Consider the following 23851-nt stretch of genomic DNA (forward strand, 5'->3'; position numbering starts at 1 on the left):
CATCGAAGGTCGGGAGCGGGAGCCCTAACCCCGATCCGGTCCGACTCAAGCACAGGACCTCCGTCTTCGCCGGGTTTAACTTCAACCTGCTCAGCCTGAGCCACCCAGCCACGGCTTATGAGCTTATGATGATTAGCCACCTTACTGTGTACATTTTCTATTTCATTTGTGGTTCATTTGTTAATACTTATTACTGTGTTTATATGTTAATGTTAATTGAGTTGAAAGGGCAAACCACAGCCCAAATCCCATGTGCCGATCGCATCAATGGGGATCCAGGGAAGGACCCCATGATTTGGTCTGGTGGGGGGTGTCATGATCTGGGCTGTGCCAGTAGGGCCTAGCAGGCCCAGGGAGCCTGTGTAGCAGTGGGAGGAGGCTAGGCCTACAACTCCCAAAAGCCCCTGAGAGGTTTTGGGGACAAAATTAGCCAATCACAGAGAAAGGGAACATCATTAAAGAGCTGGCCCTCTCTTTGGCGAGATTCAATGTATTACCTTCGACCTTATTAACTGGCCGCTTTCAGGGTGTGCCCTTTTCTGACAGATGTTGTCCATGCACAAATGATAATATCGAAACAATTTCCCATGTCTTGTTGCAGTGCCCCTTCTACCATGCGCTACAACTGAAATGTCTAAATTTTATTTTGACTCAATTAGAAGAATATCCTGATTGCTTAAAGATCCTTATTCTTCTTGATAATCCAAACCTTGAGATAACAGAAACTGTTGCTAAATTTCTTTTTTGTGCCATTTCTATTCGCCCTTTATTTAATTGATGGGTATACTTACTTGGTAATTTCTTGTTTCTGTATTTTGCAAGTATTATTCTATGCTGTGGTTGTTGTTGGTGGTGTTTTGTATATGGGTTTGCAAGGGATACATGCCAATAAAGGTAACTGGACTGGACTGGAAAAGAGCTGGTGCAGAGGAAAAGTTGTTCTTTTTTCCAAGAGGGCAGAGCCAGAAGGAAGGCTGCTGCAGGGAAGAGACCCTCATCCTGAGAGGAAGGGTGAGCAGACTGAGGCCCACTTGAGACAGTAACCTAGGGACAGTAAGTTTAGACACGTTAGGGCATTTGGTCCCTTTTCTTTTCATCCCTTACTGTTATTATTCCTGCACCTTGTTTGTTTGACCTCCTATAAAATAAACCTTTTCCTTGTTGTTTACTCTGCCTGGTCCTCACACCTATTATTCAGCCTAAAGGGAAGTCTGAAGGTCTTGGGAGGGTGCTCTGGGCCTTTTCAAGGGATCCTAAATCCAGAGTGGTGGCAGTGTCAGGTGACACCCCATCTGAGCCATGACAAGCACCAACCTCCATTCCCAATTTGTCTTGGACATCTTTTTTGTTTCTTGGCACCGTCTCCTTTGGACCATTGCATCTGTCCTCTCTGTACCGTTTATGCTGCATTGTGAAGATCCGTAGCTATGTATTTCAGATCCCCTGAAGCTAGGGTTGCCAAGTCTGGCTTGGAAAATACCTGGAGACTTTGGGGGTAGATCCAGGAGAGGGTGAGGTTTGAGGAGGGGAGGGACCTCAGCATGGTACAATGCCATAGTGTCCACCCTTCAAAGCATTCATTTTCTCCAGGAGAACTGATCTGTGTCAGCTGGAGATCAGTTGTAAAAGTGGGAGCTCTCTGGGCCCCACCTGGAGGCTGGCAACCCTACTTGAAGCATACACCAGTGTTTGCACATGTTCATTTGAGTACCTTTCCCCCCCTGACCAGAGCTCCTCAGACTGCATCACTGACCATTTCCAATTCACCCATACACTATTCTTGGAGTTTGTGCCTACACAAATTGCCATTTTCAGAGAAGGGAGCTTCACATAACCCACTGCATGCAGAGTTTACTATTTAACTGCAGTACTGGCAAAATGGTGTACCTTTTACACACAAAAGTCTATTCAGTTATGTGAGAAATAATTTCTAGTTGGTTCTGAGGACTAGTATTTAATGTTTATGAACGTGTCAAAGAACTGTTTGTCAGAAGATTAACATTACTTGTAGTAAAATATTTTCCTGGGTTAAAGTTTGACAGTGTACTTTGCTTTTGTCAGTATATAGGTAAATGGGAATATAGCTTTGAGGTAAGTGACTTAAACTTGATAATCCCTGTGATTGATTCTAGTGTAGAATCTTGCTTTACTCCTGTGGTGTTGACCTAGCCCTTAGTTGCCTCAAGTAGACTGTATTATTCGATGTGGACGTTAGGCTTCCAGTTACACATAGTCCAATACTAGTAGTTGAAAATATTTTGTTTTAGTCGACTTAGGTTCCTTTTTTAAAAAAACCCTCTTAACTCCAAGTAGTGCTAAAGATGTGACAGCAAAATGGCAAAAATATCCTTTCCTAGTATATATATCACATATTGTTTTAAGACTGCATTTTTCCTTTGTCCTAAGCCAGTGGTTCTTAACTACATCTCACCAAGTATGCGTCTTTATCATCATATGCCATCCAGGTCACAATTTAAAAAACAATGATATAAAACATAATTCCAAACCGGGCCACTACGTTGATGATATACCAAAGTCACACATATTCAGTGAGACCCTTTTGCCTGATGGCCATCAGCCAACTGTTTATTTTTACGTTGGATTCTATTTTGCTTAATGCTAGATTGTTTTTAAAAATGAATCCAGATGAACAAATTTGATCTTCATAATAAACTGAACAGTTTCAAACAACTCCAAACATACTGCAAAAGAAGAGAAGGGGCTGCCTAAAATCCCAAATGTTTTAAAGTTCTGAACATTGTCTGAAATGTGTAGATCACCCCCTAAGAGGCCGTATGCTCCCCATTAAGAACCAGTGTCTTAAGCACTACAGTGTTGTGGTTTTCTGGTATCTTCAGCCATCCTAGTTATCCAAAAATGTCATTTACGGTTTTCCTGTGCCCAAAAACTGCCAGGTTCCCATTGATTTAGTAGTACAGCTGAATAACATATTTTGTTAACCACACAACAGTAAATATCAGCATCATATACTTCAGAGAGGAGAACTTGGTGGCTAACTGTCTGCCTTTTTTTTACCATTTATTCAAAATGGTAATGCCAGACTGCTTTTTAAAGCACTCAGTGAACAAGTGATGTGAGGAAAGTTGAATAAATGCTGGAGGATGCAAGGAGGTGGGTGGGAGAACTGAATGTGAAGACATCTGGCAAATAGGAGAACCATCCAAATTATAACCTAAGGTGCTTGCAGTGCTGACATTTTATTGTGTACTTCCAGACCTATTAAAGATTATCAGTATAGACGTTCCTTGTTACTTTGAGCAACCAGCTGCTGTTTCTTTTTGGATGGACTAGTCGAGTAACCCTTGGATGGCCATCATGCATTAACTAGACTTCCATGTACTGGTCTACATTGAATCCTGTACTAGATCAGTTCTTAAGTTATAGCAGTCAAGCAGTATAATTTTGCTGAACCTAGTAGATCATTCAGAGTTCCACCCCAAATGCAGGACCTCTGTAAACTGAAAGATTAATAGTTATTTGGGGTTTATTGCTTTCTTGTAAATTGGTAGGATTAAGGGAAAGGCAAACAGTACAGGTTGGGCTCCATATGGCTTTGAAATAATCTTAGTTGTATTGAATTAGAACAAAGTTTGAGTCCAGTGGCAACTTTAAGACCAACAAAGTTTTGGTCTTAAAGGTGCCACTGGACTCAAACTTTGTTCTGCTGCTTCAGACCTACACGACTACCCACCTGAATCTATTTTATTGAATTAATACAATTCACTGGTTTTAAAGCACATGATAGGTTCTCTCAAGATCTCAAGATGTTTGTAAAATTCATCTCACCTTGTTTATCTCTTGGATCTGTTGAATATGTTTTAATCATTGTTTAAATATGCAAGGCTGTTATGGCTCCCATTAATTTATTCACATGACATTTCCTTTCCACTAGTGAAAAAGGAGTAGACATGAGCATGCATCTCAGATTCATAATGAAACTAAAGCAAAAAATTGATGTTCCAGCTGCTTACTCAAACTGACATTATAAGGACACTCAAAATTTTCTTGTTATTCTCCATGCAAGAAATACTTAACACACACAAAAACTATATGCTGCAGTGTATTTTTGATTTTTAAACAATTGTACTCAAGCATAGCTGTAAACTCTTTGCTGTATTTAGTTTTCTCTTTCAATTTCTGCCATTCAACTTTCCTTAAAAAAAAGAAAAAGGAAAACCAACTACCATACTGTGGGCAATCTTTAATATTCATAATGTACTAAAGCGATACTATATACTGATTATACATGTGTTATTTTTGTGTTCCTCTGCCCTTTGTTTTAATTTCCATAAACTCAGAGCACCTCTTTATAATTGGTGCTTCTCTATATATTTTGAGGATGGTTGTATTTCTGTAGATAGTGTTAAAATAAAAATTAATAACTAGTCCCTCATGCAAGTTTCAGTTTTCTTGCCCTCTGCCAAATTTGCATTGTCATTTTTGGCACTGATTGAGACTGATAAATTGTGCTTACTGGGCTTAGATGTGCCAAACCAGAGCTCCTGTGTGAATTGAAAAGTGCCCAAAGAGTGCCTGCAAGTTGGCCCATTCACCAGAGAGATTAGTATGTGCATTGCTTTGAGTACCCTGAGCTGCCTCCTCTGTTTAAGTGCATTAGGAAGCCCTTGTAGACTACGGAGTGTTGAGAGGAATTTTTGAAGCACCCTCTAGCTGATCTCTGGATCAAAGTGAGTGCCTCCACTGGTTTTCAGTTTCACTTTCTGAAAGTTTCTGTTAGATACCTACTTGCCATTTTGGCTTTCAGAAATGCAGGTAGGGGACAACATGGAACTGATCAGAAACAGATAACTTTTGTAACCAATATAGCACAGATTCTTAGATCAATAGAAGACATTTGGAATATGCTCATAGGAATGCATTTTTTAATGATTGGGTTTCTGAGCCTTGCCTGTGCTTAAGACCTCTCCAGTGCTAAGAACCTCACCTCATTGTCCTGCTTCCTCTCAGCCTGGGCTTTTCTTCTGGGGGAACGTACCAGAACAGAGTTCCGGATCATCTTTGACAACATTCTTTTTAAAATGTTTAAAAGTTCATGAGTTTTCAGTATACAGATTGAAAACTTCATTTCCCTTTTGAGAGTTCTGGCACCTCTTTTTCAAAAAAAAAAAAAGCCCTGCTCCCAGCATGCGTACAAAGAAAGGCAAAAATTTGGCACCATTGCTGTCTGTGTATGCCATGCACGTTAGCAGCATGTCCTTCCAAAAAGTAGCAACCCCCCCCCCAACCTAGCAGTTCTCTAGGAACTCTGAAACCCAGCAGATGGGGATACTTGACCCACATGAGAGTTCGAAACCTTAGACTGAAGACCCTTTCTCTAGGACATGCTCACTGTAGGGCTCTTTGTTATCAAAGGACATTGGAGCTGAAACACTTTAACCTCCTTTAGTGTCTCTGTAAGCAGTGGCAATGCAGCAAAGGTAGAATGTTGTCCTGTCTAAAACTAGGGTTGCCAAGTCAATTGGACTCACCGGTGGGGGAGCATTGCCGGGGTCCAGGAGCTGCTGCCAGATGTGCACGTGTGCACCGCCAGAATGTCACAGGAAGTGACGCACGACGTTGGGGAGCGTTGCCGAGGTCCAGGAGCTGCTGCCGGATGTGCATGCATGCACCACCAGAATGTCACAGGAAGTGATGCACGACGTACAGCATGTTGGGGGCATGGCCCCAATCATTGGAGGGAAAACCATAGAGTTTTCCCTCCTACGATTGGGGCCACGCCCCCAACGTGATCTACGAGGTTGTGTCACTTCCTGTGATGCAGCCACGCTGCGCTTCGGGGAAAATCGGGCCTCCAAAGCGGGGGGTTACCCGCCACCCACCCCCACTTGGCAGCCCTATCTAAAACCCTTTGACCTTTTTTTATGACATACCTGCTAATAAATGAAAAGTAGGACTTGGCAAGGAGCAAAGATCACCGTATGTCCAATAGCAAAGTTCTTAAAGGCAACATCTACTCATCACTAGATATTACTATGTCATCACGCTAAGGTAACCAGTAGTAACTGGATTTTCCTGAGTCAGCAAACCCAGTTGTGAATGATTGGTGTAGTATAATATCCAATGATTTGTGGATTTGGCCATCAAAAACTCTCTAATTGTTTATTTAAAACACACACACACACAATCAGGAATAAAACCAGATTAGAACAGCCTCTTCAATGTAGTATTTGTCTACACGCATGGCAGTTTTACCTTTTAAAACTGTTGTCTCTCACCTCCAAAAAAGAAAGTGATCTCAATCGGCTGCATAAAAACAGTGTCAGAAGGACTATTCAGTTAGATTTTGGTGAACAGGAAGGTTGACTTTAAGTTAATATAAAATGAATATTTCATTTGAAATTAAGCAACCCTTGAGAGGACCATCAATTTAAAAAAATGATAGTTTGTACAATATGTATTCTGCTTTACTTGTTAAAAAAAATATGTCCGTGAGAGAAGAATCATGGCTAGCACAATTAATACAATCAATCCTAGTTTATATGACAATTCTACAGCATTTTTAGGTTGAGGTTTACTCCTTATAACACTGTTTATATGTGAGATTTCATCATCTTATGTTCATTAACACAATCACTTTATTATATCATTTATGCTATGTGACAGCCAGGGATTACTTGTAGAAAAAAAATATCTTACAGCTATGCTTGAGAGCACCAATTACTCTGTTAGGTAGACCTCCTTGCCAAAGGTCCTATGGAGATTTTGTTTTCTGTTTCTTTATTTGTGATTTCTGTTTGTACCATTCTTCTGTCGCATAGACACATACATTTCTTCATATCATTACCCAATCATGTCTGACAATAAGCAGAATAGAAGATGGCACCCGTGGCCCCACAGTGGAGATGTGTAATGGCGGTCGTTCTCAAAGATGGCTGCTGAGAAACTACACGCGGCTGGAGGTTTTTAGAAATATTTTTGACAGCCCCACTGACTATTTTCTTTAGCAAATGTCTAGAGGTTGGTATCACAGAATGAACTCATTTTATGTTTGTGTTTTTTCTTATTTCTTGTTCTGTCTTCTACTCTCCTAACTAGTTAAGTTAGGTTAAATAGTATTTAGTTGGTTAGATAGTACTTAGGAAAAAAATGTGTTCTGTTTACATGTGTGAATGTTAAGTAAATCTTTAGTAAGCCAAGTTGCAGCTATATTAATGAACCAGTCTTATCCCACTTCATCTTCTACAATACAAAGAGAGCCTTGTGATGTTGTATCATCTAATATGGCACTAATCTGTTTTTTCCCGATATGTTGGTAACACTGGTGCCTGCAGGAGAGATGATCAATTTCATAGCCACTGAGTGTCACAAAAGAACAGTACTCCTGAAATGACACAATCACTCCTTTTACCTAGCACGAGTTCAGCAGTGTTGCACAGCTAACACTCAGGTAAAAGGACTAACATGTTGTGCCTTTTTAGGAGCTTATTGCATGCTTTGTTTATTCTCAGGGGCAGCTTAAGGTGAGTTTTCCTTGCACAAGCTTCATTGCCATAGCCTCCGCTCTGGAGTCAGAGAGATAACCCTCCTTACCTCTTTGCCATCTCAGTTCTCATTTAAAATAATGTGGCAAGCCATGCATGAGTTCAGCTGCCATTTTGATTGGCCCAGCAACAGGCAGCCAATTCTGGCCAAACTCTTGTGAAAAGAAGGAGTTCTGGAAAAGGCATAACACACCTTGCTATGTTTGGGTGGCCAAACTCTTGTGAAAAGAAGTATTGAAAAAGGCATAACACACCTTGCTATGTTTGGTGTAGTGGTTAAGTGTGCGGACTCTAATCTGGGAGAACCGGGTTTGATTCCCCACTCCTCCACTTGCACCTGGCTGGATGACCTTGGGCAAGCCGTAGTTCTGATAAGAGCTGTTCTTGAAAAAGAGCAGTTTCTGTCAAGAGCTCTCTCAGCCCCACCTACCTCTCAGGGTGTCTATTGTGGGGAGGGGAAGGGAAAAGAGTTTGTAAGCCGCTCTGAGACACCTTCGGGTAGTGAAGGGCGGGGTATAAATCCAATCTCTCCTCTTCTTCTTCTGTGTGCGTTTTTTTTTAATTCAAGAGGCCACCAGGCAAAGGAAGCTATCAAAAGGGTGGCAGGTGAGCAGCTGACCAACAGTAGGTGGATTGGGAAGTTGCTGCCACCAATTCCCACCACCACCTGAAGTTGCTTCATTCTATATCTGGCCCTGCTTGGTCTGCAGAATAGAGCATAAATTCTGGCTGTCGGCAGGTATGCGATAGTCTGTCCCTGCATAGAGTGACTTGACATCTTATTTCAGGCCATGGTTTTCTTTTTAAATGCCCTTGCTTTTAGGTAAACAACCCTGACCTTCCTGAGAGCCTCAACGTTTTATGTGATGGCACCCTCCAAAGGAGGTGCAGAGAGCATCTACTCTGGCTAGAGCCCACAAGCTGTTTTAGGCCACTCTATTTCAGCAAAGCCTTTTGCTGAGGTCTTGGCAGAACCATTCATCTTGATCTGTAAACAACTGCTGTCTCCTAAGTATATTTCAGACTGGATCTCCATGCGGGGCATTTGTTATTAGATAATGTTTCTCTGTGTTTATTCATCTGATGTTATTTGTTATCAGCTATTTTAATTTTATCATTTCTATTGTGAGCTGCCTTGAGCAAAAACGGGTGTGGAGTACCCACAGCCATGGCTGTGGAGCAATGCTGGGAGAAGGTGGCAGTGGCTGTGAAACTTACTGAAGTTTGTCAAGTATATTACTGACAAGGATGGATACAATAAGAATGTAAATGATATCTGCTAAGAAATGTGCTATTTAGGTTTACAGGCATGAATGGTCCTATTATGATGCAAAGATCATGTTTGCTTCAGTTTAAAAAACCTTGTCTCAAATCCAGACAGGAGCAAATCTCGAATTGCAGTATACATACCGCATCATGTGTGATATTATGGATTCTAGACAGTACTGTGGTGTTTGTTACAAACTGTCTGCTTGGAGAGTTGTTGTGGGATTGCTTTCTCCCACTCTGTGTGTTTGTTATGAAAATGCCCAATATGGACATTTGGTCACCATGGAAAGAGTAGTTGTATAAACCTTGGCTATACCTGCTCTGCACAGTGATGCAGGTACTCAACATATGTACTGGGTCTGTTCCCAAGGCTCTCATTTCACTGTGGAATGAATCCAGTAAGTACTGTATAAGGGATAAAGGCTGGCACAAGAATTCAGTCTATGAAAATAAGGCGTAAAGGGGGATCTGAATGAAGATGATTTAGTAGCTTTATCTAATAAACTCCCATCAGTTCTTGTGCCTTGATTTTCCTCATGTTTAAAGCAACCTTTGGTGCCTCATGCATATCAGTAATGTCTGCTGCGTAAATATTGGGCATTTTTGTGTTAGTATTATTTCTTGGATCCCCCAGTAAATCTCTGCTAATGAAAGACATTTGCATCATCAGATTGGGACATCCTTGTCTTTTCCTCTCACTGCAACCTGAAAGGCTTCCCAAAATGCTGCTTTTGGTGGACAGGGGTCCCACAGGAACTGCTGTTGTTGTTCAGTCGGACAGTCAAGTCTGACTCTTGGTGACCCCGTGGACCACATCACGCCAGGCCCTCCATCGTCCTCCAGAGTTTGCTCAACTTCGTGTTCATTGCATCAATGACACTGTCTAACCATCTCATCCTTTGCCATCCCCTTCTTCTCTGACCTTCAATCTTTCCCAGCATCAGGGTCTTCTCCAGTGAGTGCTCCCTTCTCATTTGGTGGCCAAAGTATTTGAGTTTCAACTTCAGTATCTGGCCTTCCAGCGAACAGTTAGGGTTAATTTCTTTTAGGATTGACTTATTTGATCTTTTTGCAGTCCAAGGGACTCTCAAGAGTCTTCTCCAGCATCATAATTCGGAACTGTATGAGGGTGAATTGTGTGTCTGTAGTGGGAGAGGGAATGTCCGTGAAGATTTATTTATTTCATTTATACCCTACCTCAGTGGAGACCTACAGTAGAGTACACTGTTCTCCTCTCCTCCATTTTAGCCTCACAGCAACCCTGTGAGGTGGATTAGGTAGAGAGTGTGTGACCAGCACAAGGTCACCCAGCAGGGCCGTAGCTAAAGCCTTCCTAGTGGGGGGGCCCTGGGAAAAGTGAGGAGGCCGGAGTGTGTGTGTGCGCACGCGCGCGAAGCGCGCGCACATCACCCGGAAGTGACGTAATGCCCTCCCCCCTTCTCTCTCTCTCCAAGCTCCCCCCTCCAATAGATTCTACGCCACAGCCTCAGCAGCCCTCCGTTTAAGTCTGTAAGAGCTACACACAGGAGGAAAGCAGGATCACTAAACTGAAACAACCCCTGAATGAAAGGAAGAGGGGGAAATTACAGGTTGGCCACTGTGTGATGGACCATTGGTTTGATCCAGCAGGGCTCTTCTCACATGCTCATGTTCCTGTCCTCACAACAGCCTTGTAAGGTCAACCAAGGTGAGAGACCCCTAAGGATTTCATAATGAGCTTGTTAGCAAACTGTGGTTGTGGTTTAAACTCACAAGTTCACTACTGCACTGTCCTTGGAAGAGCCATTATGTTACCCTCTTGCAAGTATGCACAGAATTGCAAACTTGACCATCAGCTGAGCATGCCATGGCATAATCTTCTTGGCTGCTATGAGCATTCCTAGAACTTCCTTCCTGAACCAACACATGAAGCTGCCTTGCGCTGAATCAGACTCTTGTTCCATCGAAGTCAGTCTTGTCTACTCAGACTGGCAGCGGCTCTCCAGAGTCTCAGGCAGAGGTCTTTCACATCACCTACCACCTGGCCCTTTTAACTGGAGACACCGGGGATTGAACCTGGGACCTTCCACAACCCAAGCAGACGCTCTGCCACTGAGCCACAGCCCTTCCCTGAACCAACCACCTGCTGTCTCCTCATGTGGTTCCAGACACTCAACCCAAGTAAAGACTCACAGGAGACATTAGGCATCTGCATAGCGTACTCCAAAGCAACATGAATAGTGATATTAAGGTGCATCACACCATGGGTGACTATAAACCGGACGGATCGAGCAAGTGAGTCAAGCTCCACGTTTTGAATAAGGCATGTCCCACACTCCCTCCATTTTTTTTTAAAAAAAATGCCACTTGTAGCAACAGTATGAGCACCACCATTTGCATGTGCTGGCAACAGGCAGTCACGACAACTTAATCCCGTGTTGATCCTTTCCGGTTTGTTATTATGTCCCACCTAAATACTTACAGGTGCATGCTTGCAATACTCCCCACATTGCTTCTGCAAGCCACTTGCACATTTCTAACACCTCACTTTACCTCCCCATCTAGGTGCCATGTCAGCAGCCCATGCCCCAACGCCATAGCTTCAGAACATCTCCCCACCAGTGTTCCCTCTAAGCTGAGTTAGTCTGAGCTAGCTCACAGGTTTTTTTAGCCTCCAACTCACACATTTTTGTCTTAGCTCAGGAAAGGATGGCTCCAAAGCAAACTAATCTATGCAGCAGCCAAATCACTTGCTCACAACTTTAAGGCCAGTAGCTCACAAAGTAGAATTTTTGCTCATAAGACGCCACAGCTTAGAGGGAACATTGCTCCCCACAACAGCTTACAAGCTTGCTCCCTCATTTTCACATAAGCTGCTTATCATGCATCTAAAGCATGGGTTCGGTCCCATACTAACCGGATGCTTTCCAAGCGTCCTCCAGAGTTTGCTCAACTTCGTGTTCGTTGCATCGATAACACTGTCTAACCATCTCATCCTTTGCCATCCCCTTCTTCTCTGACCTTCAATCTTTCCCAGCATCAGGGTCTTCTCCAGTGAGTGCTCCCTTCTCATTTGGTGGCCCAAGTATTTGAGCTTCAGCTTCAGTATCTGACCTTCCAGGGAACAGTTAGGGTTGATTTCTATTAGGATTGACTTTTTTGATCTCTTTGCAGTCCAAGGGACTCTCAAGAGTCTTCTCCAGCATCCTAATTTGGAACTGTATGAGGGTGAATTGTGTGTCTGTAGTGGGAGAGGGAATGTCAGTGAAGATTTATTTATTTCATTTATACCCCACCTCAGTGGAGACCTACAGTTGAGTACACTGTTCTCCTCTCCTCCATTTTAGCCTCACAACAACCCTGTGAGGTGGATTAGGTTGAGAGTGTGTGACCAGCACAAAGTCACCCAGCAAGCCTCCATGGCAAGATTGGGGATTCAAACCTGGGTCTCCCAGAACCTAGTCCAGCACTCTAACCACCACACCACACTGGCAGGTCTACCTTCCATTAGCAGACACTTATCACAGGATCCTACCCTGTGATTTTCTCAGAACTGTTTCCAGAACATTTTTACACCTCTCTAGAGAACTGTCAAGTCGTCCTCAAAGTTTTGTTTTAAATAATAAACCACAATCCAGCTTGATAATAATTTGTTATTCCCCTCCACAAATTGCTGAAGCAGCAGAATCACTATGCTGTTCTACTATGTTTGCCATAATGAATGGTGTTGTAAACTCTTCTAAACAAGCTTACATATGTTTGACTAAAGAAAACAGAAGGGTTTTTTTCTTATTATAATTGTTTATGCAGCTTGAGGTTGCCGCAGTGTAATAATTGTGGTGCTGAAAAATTAACAAGGTATTCTAGACGGGATGGTTTTGTTGGTAATATTTTCCCAATGTAATTGATGATTGTCCAAACAAAGCAGGCTTTTTGTAATAGCATAACAACAGAACAGGAAAAACAAGTGCTTTTTAAGAAGACAATTGAAAAACTCAATAATATCTTTGTCCAATGTGAAATGGTGTAACAAATACAAAGGCGCAGCTGATCAGACTGCATGGTATCTGTAAGCTTGCTTGAATTTCTGGCTATGACTCTTAGTATTATCAACTTAATTAAGTCTAAAATATTGAGCTACCCTGAAATGACATTGGTGAAAGATTCTTATAATTAAGGAAAAATGTTCTCACATTGCTGCAAAATATGAAATGGCTATATGATCTAATGTAAAAGATGTAGGCTTTCCTTTGGGAATTGCATGATGGTTTGTTTAAACTGAGAGGCATAATCTCAGGGGAGGTGTTCCTTAATGAGCTTTCCCAGTAGAACCTGTACAGCACATGAAGTTGTGAAACAGGATGTATGTCAATCCAGCGTGAAACAGAGTGTCGTCATTTTGCAGAAAGTTAGAGATTTGTGCAATCTCACCACTGAAACTGTCTCTGGGAAATGGTTTCATTACTTTTTAAAACATTGAATTGACAAATGTTGCAGTGTGTTCCCCCCCCCCTTATTTCTCTCCGTCAAGGTGCTAAATAAATAAGAACTGGTGCCACTGGATAAAGAGCCTTAAGCTAATTTTTACTGTTCTGTTTTGTTGTAAACAAATTATCATTATTGATTACAGGGCAGATTATGCTCACAAGGTCTCTAATTCATATGGATCCCCATGCTTCATAGCCATTTAGTGAGAGAGCTACTGCAGTGCAGTTAAGTACATGGAGACATACAAACCAAAACATTTTCATTGTGTGTTTACCCTGAAGTAGAGATCCTGACCTGGTATGGATGGATAGGAGATATCTGAGCTGCAAGTACCATTTTTTCACACAATTACTTTAAGGTGGAAGGAACTGAAGGAATCTAATGAAGAAACTGAAGTGGTTCAAGAGGCCCCATCATCAACCAAAAGGGAAATGGCAATCAAGAAACCAAATGGAGACTGATTGAGACTGAGAAAGGGAGGCATGAATGAGCTAGGAAAGATTCGTAAGTGTAGGGATGTGTCTCTGGTGACCAAGATCAAGTTAATTCATGCCATGGTGTTCCTCATTGTTAAGCATGGACTTGTGAAAGCTGGATAATGAAGAAAGCTGACAGGAAGAAAGGTTGATTCCTTTGAAACGTGGTGTTGGAGGAGAGTTTTACAGATACCATAGACCACCACAAAGACAAATAACTGGGTTCTAGAGCAAATCAAGCCTGAACTCTCCATCAAAGCAAAAATGACCAAACTGAAGCTATTGTACTTGCGTCGCATTATGAGAAGACAAGAGTCACTGGGAAAAAAACAATAATACTAAGAAAAGTTGGAGGCACGGCCCTCAGTTTGCAAGACCTGAACAAGCTGTTAGCGATAGGATGTTTTGGAGGACATGATTTCATAGGGTCACCAAAAGTCAGAAGTGACGTGATGGCACTTAACACAAACACACATATACATGAATGAATCATAAAACATTTGGCTAACATTCTTCCACAGTTGAGTTGAGTAGAGCTGGAATTTTCCAAGCATTGCATCTGGAATCTAAACTCCCTGATTCCATGTCTTTTGAAACATTGGGTAAATCTTGTTTTAATTTGCAATAGTCTTCTCATAGATTTATTTATTTATTTTAGTATCCCACTGAGTTGTAATTCCAGAGTTCTGGGATGATAACCAGTCCAGGACACAATGAAATCATTCAAAGAATAGGAATTCCCTACAAAGATCTGTACAAACTTTGATCCATTAAACTCCCTGTAACCCACCAGCCTGACAGATGAGCAATATTCTTTCCCCTCCTCCCATTTTTGCAGTTGTTGGCAGGCAGCCCCCCACAAAAAAAGGTTATTAAGCTCATGGTGGGTTGCAATAGGGTACCAATGGGTTATGTTTGGCTTGGTGGGTCACAAAGAATGACTGCAGGGTAATTTTACAAAGCATAGATGACATTTGTTGCATATATTGAGTCACTGTTGATTTTTTTTCCCCCTTCACCACCATGAAATGTTTTCCGATCTTCAGCACTGTATCACTGGGCAGGATGTAAATGCACGATGACAGTCTAAAAGAGCTGTGATTTATAAATGCATGCTGTCCATTTCCAAAGTGAAAGGTAGCAGAGCAGTGTAAAATACACCACGCTGTTGAAGTTTTTCAGCATTTTATTAAGCAATGCTTTCTGAAATAGAACTGACATCCTTGGATACATTGGTTGCCATAGTAAGCATTTTCTTCTGCATTGATTACTACCGAAGAAAGCCCGCATGCAGTGCACACATCGACAGAATGCATGAGCTGCCTGGGATGATTGCTTCCATGCCCAACACGTATTCAAATTGAAAATTAAACCTTTCTTCATATTTGCCACCCTACTCCAGAGAGTATTTCATTTGGGACAGATGGTAAAGATTCCACATTTTCTCACCTATTTGGAGAAGCAATTTACAAGAATTGCCAAGGAACTGATGTTATTAGCAAGATATGCAGTGACCCAGTATATCAAGGCATCCTGACACAAAAATCCCAGAAATGCTTCTCTTCCCACTACCTTATCTATTTAAAATAAATAAGATCACTTCCTAACCTGGAAATTGTATAGACAGTGACCAATGAAATCTATGCTATAATAAAAATTATAGTAGTACTAGGAGTAATGCCCGTTGTGGGAAGAAATACAACGAGATCTAGAAGGAAGCTCCAGATGAGTGTCCCGACTGTGGCTGGTGGGGCGCCAGAGGGAAGCGGAAAATGGTGGGAGGCAAGTCAAGTTTCTTTCCTTCTGCTTAGTGATAAGGCAGGGCTGTCTCAAGTCATTTTGCTGCCCCAAGTGGTTAGAATGGGAGGACAGCCTCATGTTAACAGATATGGTTCTCTCCACCTCTGACTTATTTTTTGAGGGGGAGGGGGGTGTTATGCAGTGGCAGCTAAGGTAGAAAAGCACCTCCTCCTGTGCCATGTTTTCTGGGTTCCAAGGGTCTTGAAAGTGGTACCATAGCCGATTACATGGTTACCAACTCTGGGTTGGGAAATACCTGTAGATTTGAGGGGTAGAGCCTGGGGAGGGCAGGGTTTGGGGTGGGGAGGGACCTCAGCAGGGTATAATGCCATAGAATCTACTGCCCAAAGCAACCATTGTCTCCAAGAGAACTGATCTTGGTCATCTGGACATCAGTTTTAATAGCTGAAGCCCTGACTGCTACATCACATTGGCTGTCATACAGGGGCCATCTCAGCGGGATATAAGGACACAGAATCCACCATTTTCTCCAGGGGAACTGATCTCTTCCATCTGGAAAGCAGTTGTAATTCTGAGTGCTCTTTAGCCCTCACCTGGAGATTTGCAACCATGGTTTCCCCCAACAGACACTAAGGGGAAATTTATTTTACCTCAGAACATCAACAGCAAACTGTTTAGAATGTTAGAGGGAAAGGCTAGTGAGGCCACATATGCAAATGACCTCTGTGTTCTGACTGGCTGTGGGGAGGGGGAGGAAAAGCAAACTATTTAGAATGTTGGAGGCAGGACTCAGGCAAAGCAGCCAGTGGATAGGGAGACCCTCTGAATGACAGATCAGAGAGTGAACTGATTTTGGAGCGTGTTGGAATGTTCAGGGGAGTCCATGACGAAAACAGGATTATCTATACCGGAGGATATTAATGGCTAGATTATAAAGGCAAAGTTATCATGCCCGAAAAAGGCCCTCCATTCTATAAGGTCCAGGAGGTGTATTGGCTTAATAATAAAAGGTTACTTGGAAAACATTTACAAAGCATGACAAACGGCATTTCAGTCTAGCTTCTTTAAATAGCACAGTTCAATGGAAGGCTGCTCAGCTGGCCAATTCTGTGATGACATGAGAATAACAACGATTATTGGAAGGATCCCGGTGTGTATATTGGGTACTGAAGCAGGTAATGTCCAGTGTGACTGTAACCTTTCAAAAGTGCTTTGAAAAAAGATCAGCATCTAGAAATCTTCACCATTATCAAAAAGTTGTAAACCAGCAAAATAATCCTTGCTGTCCAATGGGAATATTGATGCAGGGCTGGCCAATAAAAATCCTAAATGGCTAGTAAAACTAAGTTTGTTTTAGAGCTAAAGATTATGGGGTACTTTATAAGTGGTGTTTCAACTTTTCAGGAGGAGTGCATGAATCCATCTGATAATCAGCTTAATCCAATATTCTAATGCATTCTGTGTCAGAAAAGTTGAACATCATTTACATTTCAAACATGCTGGGGCTGCAGGCATGTAAGCTGCTCAGAGCGTCAAGACTGTCCCACGTGGATAATAAATAAAAAGAATGCGGTAAAATCCTTGAAGCATTTACACCCAGAATAATGTTGCGTTCCAGAATTATGACAAGTTACTAGTAGCCAGTACACCATCATAATTACAGCCTTTTATTTTAAACAGATATTTCTCTGGTCTATCCTGTTTAAGGTCTTGCAGCTTTACTACAGTAAAACATTTAGAGCTCATTTTAAGCAAGTTGTAAGTAATGGGGAGTATTTAATCTAGGAAGGAAGACCAGCAGGTGGCAAGAGCAGAGAAAAGGTGCAGAGGGAAGCGGATCAGAAATTATGGTTTGTGGCTACAGCAAGGCAGTCCTTCATTTAGTATGGCTGTTATACCCACCGTTAGACTCAACCAATTTAACATCCACGCTGCAGGAACATCAGGACTAGATTAATGTTACATGTTCTGTATGGGGCTGCCCTTGAAGAAAGGTCAGTTGGTAAACTGCATTAGCTCAGCTGTTACTGAAACTAGCTGCTTTGCACTATTTTGACATGTTTTGTTTTGGCTTCCTATTTGTTTCTGAATTCAGTTCAAGGTGGTGGTTCCTGCTTTTTGGACCCACATACTTAAAGGACTGTCACTGCTTGCCCAAACTTGAGCTTTCACATGGGTAGCTCCACTGTTCTGAAACAACCATTCTGAAAATGTTAGGAAGGTGACTGTACTTGGCAAGTCTGATTTATGACAGCTTTTGAATGTCCCTGCTTCTGGTTTTAGTCTATTTATTGTTATTTTTTTAAAAAAATGTTGTGAGCCACTAGTAGTCCATTTGGGGACAAAAGCAAGCTATGGCCCCGGTCACATGGAGGGACGGAAGACAGGCGGATTTTCCGGGTGCGATCTCACCACCACATCTGGGAAGCGTAGAGCTCCCGTGTCTCACCCGAGGCTTCCTGCCAAAGACGCGCAGTAAAAAACTAGTACCTCGGAGGTACTAGTTTCTGGAAACTGCGAGGCAAGGGCGGGCATCTGATCGCGTTTCCAGTGGCATCCGGTGCCCGCCCATGCCCCATTGCGAAAAGGTTTTTTTTCCTGAAGTCTCCAGGGATGCGCACAAGCACCCAACGGGGCATGCACATATTTCAGGTTACAAAAAAACCCCCACAACCCCGTTTGCCGTGCCGCGCCGCTTCTTTGGCACGTCGTGTGATCGACACCTCCCCCCTTAACCACGGGACCGCGAGGGGATGCCTGATCGCGCAGTCACGCATTATTTCGCTGCGGGGCAAACAGCCACGCCCCCCCCCCCGGTGATATCCGGCCCGTGTGACCGAGGCCATTAAACATTTTAAATAAAGTACTCTATAAAGTACTCTACGAAGAGAACTTGACATTTTCCTTCTCTGGAGATTTTCATGAGTAACAGGCTTACTTTGTCATCTGTGTTTTAATTCTGGGGATTGGAACAGTGCAAGAGGTGCCACAGTTGTCACTGCAGTCCACCTGCAATATTAAATTTTAGCATGGTTTGTGACCTTGCTACTTTTACCACAATGCTGGAAAGTGTTGTGCTGAATAGTCATATACGCCTCTTTTATGTGCCCATACATAAGTCATCTGATGGTACTTGACCTGTCTGTGCTTTGATAAATTACAGGACCCCCTCCTTAGGTTACATTTATGGTATGGAAGCTGCTGCAATCTATCTTTTTCCTGTACTGACAAGGTAATATCAGAAAGAAACCTAAATGATGTAGGGATGAGTCTGTCTAGCGATGCTGAAGTGGACATTGCACTCCTGTCTTGAGAAGTGTATGAACTATTTGAAACTAAAAACCATCTCTTTCGCCTTTTTTTAAGAGACTGACCTTGAGGCATGTGAACAGTAACCAGTGTCTTGACGAGCCGTCTGAGGAAGACAAAATGGTTCCTACCATGAAGGACTGCAACGAAAGCCGATCTCAGCAATGGCTGCTACGCAACATGACCTTGGGTGCCTAAAGCCAAGAGAGACTTGCTGTTCCCTCAGGCCTTGTAAGGTTCTAGACTTTTGTACTTCACACATTTGTATCAGACTAAAAAGATGCATTCCTCTTCCCTAGCTGTCAGTGAAGTGAAGTGAGAGGTTTTGGATGCTTGGTTAAAAGCCCACCTGTCAGGGGGAAAACCACACTTTTTAAATTGCTTAAAGCATGTTCGCACTTTCCCCCTCAATTTTTTAATCATTCAGCTGAACAACAGAGGAGCTCATTAGGACATTAACTTTCATTATTACCAAGAAATGATACTCTTGGGGAAAATCAGAGTCATGAAAAGCATTACAAAGCTAAACTCCAAGGTCTGGGGGCCACTGGGCTTTGCCGTCGGTTACGTCACGTAATGTTTGCTTGAAAGTGACGATGTTAAATGCCTTATGAAACTTTGCGTTGTGAAAGGTTATATCATTTGTTCTACAAAGTTGATGTGCTTGTACTGGTCCTTCACGGCAACAGAGGAAGAATATTAACTTTTATCTGGTGCCAGTGGTAACCAGAGGGATGCTCAGCTGAAAGGATTCATGAGCAATCAGTTTACTGTATATAATGAATGTCGTACCAAAAAAGTGACATTTTTATAATTTGGGAGGGTTTTTTTTGTAAAATCAACAAAACTGAAGAAAGGATGCCATAGGGTATAGGATGCAAAAATAATAAATGGCAACACAGATCAGAATTTATAATGTATGCAAATAACACAAGACTCACTGGAGAAGACAGTAATGTTAGGGAAAGCTGAAGGCAGCAGGGGAAAAGGAAGACCCAACATGAGATAGATTGACTCAATCAAGGAAGCCGTGGCCCTCAATTTACAAGACTTGAGCAAGGCTGTTAATGGTGGGATGTTATAGAGATCATTCATTCATAGGGTCGCCATAAGTATAATACAGAAATAATACAGATCCTTAGAAAAACATAAATCACTATGAAACAGTAAGACCTGTGGCCACTTTATTAACACGTTGCACAAACCTAACAGAAAGCAGAACTTGATCATATGAATCACCTAGGAAATAACTCTGTTTTATACAACAGCACCTTTGGAGCAGAGACTCTATTTGAGTTCCAGTTAAGTTTTATTGGGTTAATCATTGACTTTCCCACTCATTATTATAGCTTTTCTGTCTAGAAAACTCATCTTCTAGGTATATTTAGCAGATTGGGAAGGTATCTGAAAAAGTTATTAACATAAAACCAGTTAGTAAATGCAGGATGCACGATAACAGTGGAGCTGGGATAATTAAAACACATATGTAATTATAAGCTGATGGCCTGCGTCATAGCCACTCTCAGGACGTGGTTCACCTCAGAGGCACAGTAGAATTGCTAAATATAAGAAAAAGGACAATTATTTGGCATATATCCCTGTGTCTAAACAGGGGCAGCCATTTTGTAACACTGGAATCTCCCCAGGTTAGGTCATTCATGAGCAGTATTGGGGCTATCGATGCACAAAGTGTGCTAAACTTTGTCTAGATTTTCACACACTTTGTATATTTGGGGCACTTGCTGTGCCAGAAATTTAATCTGAGTTCTGCTTTATTGTTGAGTGGTATGAATTCACCAATATCATTACCACATTGCAATGCAAAGGCCCCGGTCACACGCGCAGGAAACTGCGGGGGAGAAGTGTGGCTGTTTGCCCCGGGGCAAACTAACACGCAGTAAAGTGATCATACCTCCTGTGGAGGTTCTGTGGAGGTACCGTGGAGCTTCCGTGGTTACGGAGAGGCGTCGATCACAACACATGCCTGCGCGCAACGAAGAAGCGCGCGGCGCGGCGAACTGGATTTCTTTTTTTGTGTACAGTATGGCAGCAGTGGACTTTGAGAAAGAATAAAATAAAGACTCTGGCTGTGGTCACACTGGCGTCATGGCATGATATGGCACCACCTCTAATTGTACTTGTTTAAACTGTTGCAGGGCATAGCACACCCTGCTGCAGGTTACCCATGTGGACAACCTGTGGTCAAGCACCCACATTACTGCAGCACCTCAGCCATGGAGCATGCTGTCCGGTCATTTTTCAAAATGCATGCACATGCATGTGTGCTCATGCGCACAGATGCACATATAGGCAAAAATTCCAAAAAATTTCCTAGTGGTGGGAACGGATCTGCAGGTTCAGACCGCCCATCCATTCTGCGCATACTCTACCGTGTTCAGTCATCCGGCCGCGAGCAATGAATGTGTACGGAACCAACAACACCACTTATGATGTGGTGCCTTTTTAACCTGGCTCCAAGTTGTCCTTGGACGGGGTGAGTATGCCCAGGGAATGCCTGACAGATGTGGCTGTGTGACTGCGCCCATTTGGGCCGGAGCAGAGGGGTGGCTGTGTCGGGCCAAACTGCTTGTGTGATCACAGCCTCTGTTTAGCTATCCACTCTGTTTTGTCTAGGCATTCACATCTCCCCTCTGGAGGATGAGCATATCTAACCCAATTCCAAAAGAATTCTAATTAAGCAGTCTTACTTTCCATGCACTCCATCTTGCAGAAGAAAATAGGGAACACCTTGTTTTATGTATCAAGGGCTACTGCCTTAAATCCCCAGCATGCACTCCCCACTCAGTCCCTGCTGGAGGCTATTTTCAGCCCATTTTTGTTTACGGTAGCATTTTGTCCAGTGCCAGCTTCTGAAGCAGGCACTCCGCCTAAACAGGCTGTCATCATAGGACGAAAGGAAAGCACTACAGTGGCATTTTGTGTCTCTTCTGTAATCAAGACTAGTCCACACTCCACTCAGAAATCTGACTTAGGAGGGGGGCTAAAACTAGGAGAACTTTGGTAAGAACACAGTAGTAAACTTTGAAAGGAATTCCTTAACACCTTTTCAAATGCAAGACTGAGGCAACCATAATGTTTACCAGGTATTGGTGCTAGGCCATGTCTCGTAAATAAGGGACAGTGGTAGAGTGTGTGTTTCCATATACTCAAGCTCCAGATAGGCAGTGGAACAACAATACAGTACAAGTTATCCATGGCACAAAGAAAATATGACCCCCATTTCTATATGGAACACCTTTCAGATTTTCACAGGCTCTAATAATAGTGATTCAGCTTTACTGGCCAAAATACGTCGATTTGATTGTGATCAAGAGTGCTGAACTATCTTTCTTACATAAATATAAAACTTGATCTGTTAAAGTGAATGTGTTTGTACAAGCTGAATGCACTCTTTAGAACACTAACAACCAGAATTGAAGTTTTGCTTACCCAGACATTGATAAACATAAAATAAACAAGTGTAGTCCTTCATGTTGTCCAGTATGAACTTGAATGATCCTGTATCTATGCATTCTTTTTACATTAAAAAAAGCCTAATGACATGGATCTTGTCACCTTGCCAAAGTGGATTGCTCCCCAGCAGCACTCTGCAGTCCAAAAACAGATACAGGGATCGCAGGATCCCTGTACTGGTTGAGGGTTTTTAGTAAGCAGAGTTGCCAATCTCCAGGCGGTGGTTGATGTCCTGGGATTTCAACTCATCTCCAATTGACAGAGATCAGTTCATCTGGAGAAAATGGCCACTTTGGAAGATGGACTGTATGGCATTATACCCCACTGAAGTCCCTCCCCTCCTCAAGCCCCGCCCTCCTCAGGCTCCACCTCCAAAATGTCCAAATATTTCCCAACCAAGAGCTGAAAATCCTAGCGGTGGCGGGGAGGTTAGGTAAAGTCACCCTCCCCCTCTTCAGTCACAGAACATTAGCTGAGTGCAACTTAATCCAGTTAAATAAGAGTTCTAATGGGTTCAAGAAAACAATCCTAACATATCTGTTACAGTTGAATAGACATTTCTTACCATAAACAGTGCTATTTCAGTGGATTAATAACGGTATGACCCTAGAGTCTGAAAGTAAGAACACGTGGTACTAGACATAGTTCTATTCTTATATTGTCTGTGTGGCCTTGGCAAAATGTTTGGGCTGATATTGTTTAAAAAATGGTTATCTTAAACTCTGGTGCCTGCTCTGAGTGTTTAGCAGACCAATAAAAATTGCTGCTGTTAAGATAAATGGCATCCAACGCTTACATTTTCAGGTCAAGCACTTTGCAGTGACTATGATCCAAACAATCCCCCCTTGCCTTAACAGGAGCAAACAGCACTTCTATGGGGGTGGGGGTAATCTGAAGTTCTGCAGAGTTTCTCAACCTACTGCATGCTCTGCACTACACCCCATGATAATCCTTCGGGTTGCCAACCTCCAGGTTGTGACTGAAGATCTCCTGGGATTACAACTGATCTTCAGGTGACAGAGATCAATTCACCTAGAGAAAATGGCCACATTGGAAAGTCAACTCTGCAGCATTATACTCCCTTGAAATTCCTCCCCATCCCAAACCCTGCCTTCCTCAGGCTCCACCCCCAAATATTTTCCAGCCCAGAGCTGGCAACCCCAGTAATCCTGGAGGTCTCCCAACCCCTTTGGAGAAGAGGCATGGGAAATGCATCAGGAAGTGGGTATACAGAATAGTCTTGTTCCATAAGCAGAACTCCACCTGAAGGTTCTCTAGGTTCCTTCAAACACCTGTTACATGTGGCTCGTAGTCTGAAAAATGTAGGCCTTAATTTGTATATGTTTCCCATCTGTAAAATGGGGGCAACTCTTCCTGTTTCCACATGGTGTAATGGGGTTTTATTACTGTTTGTAAATCGTGTTTGAAATGTTAAAACAAAAGTTATGGAAGTTATCAGCTATTGGGTTTAATGCTGCTAATGGATTTTTAGTTCTTCCACATTCTCAGTTGTTTTCATGAAATGGCAGGGAAGCAAAGGTAGAGGAATGCTCAAAATATGTATATGTTCTG

General features: G+C 42.5%; 1 protein-coding gene across 1 annotated transcript in view; it reads left to right on the forward strand.

Annotated features, from left to right (window-relative positions):
- The window catches only part of LOC107118845 (polypeptide N-acetylgalactosaminyltransferase 13), a 233140-nt gene extending 214137 nt beyond the window's left edge, over positions 1-19003 (forward strand). The window contains exon 10 of the mRNA XM_015421224.1: positions 18863-19003. Within this exon, the coding sequence (XP_015276710.1) occupies positions 18863-19003 (141 nt within the window). The remainder of the gene's footprint in view (positions 1-18862) is intronic.
- Positions 19004-23851: the final 4848 nt, after the last annotated feature.

This window comes from Gekko japonicus, unplaced genomic scaffold (genome assembly GCF_001447785.1).
Source record: "Gekko japonicus isolate JY-2015 unplaced genomic scaffold, Gekko_japonicus_V1.1 scaffold331, whole genome shotgun sequence".
NCBI lineage: Eukaryota > Metazoa > Chordata > Lepidosauria > Squamata > Gekkonidae > Gekko > Gekko japonicus.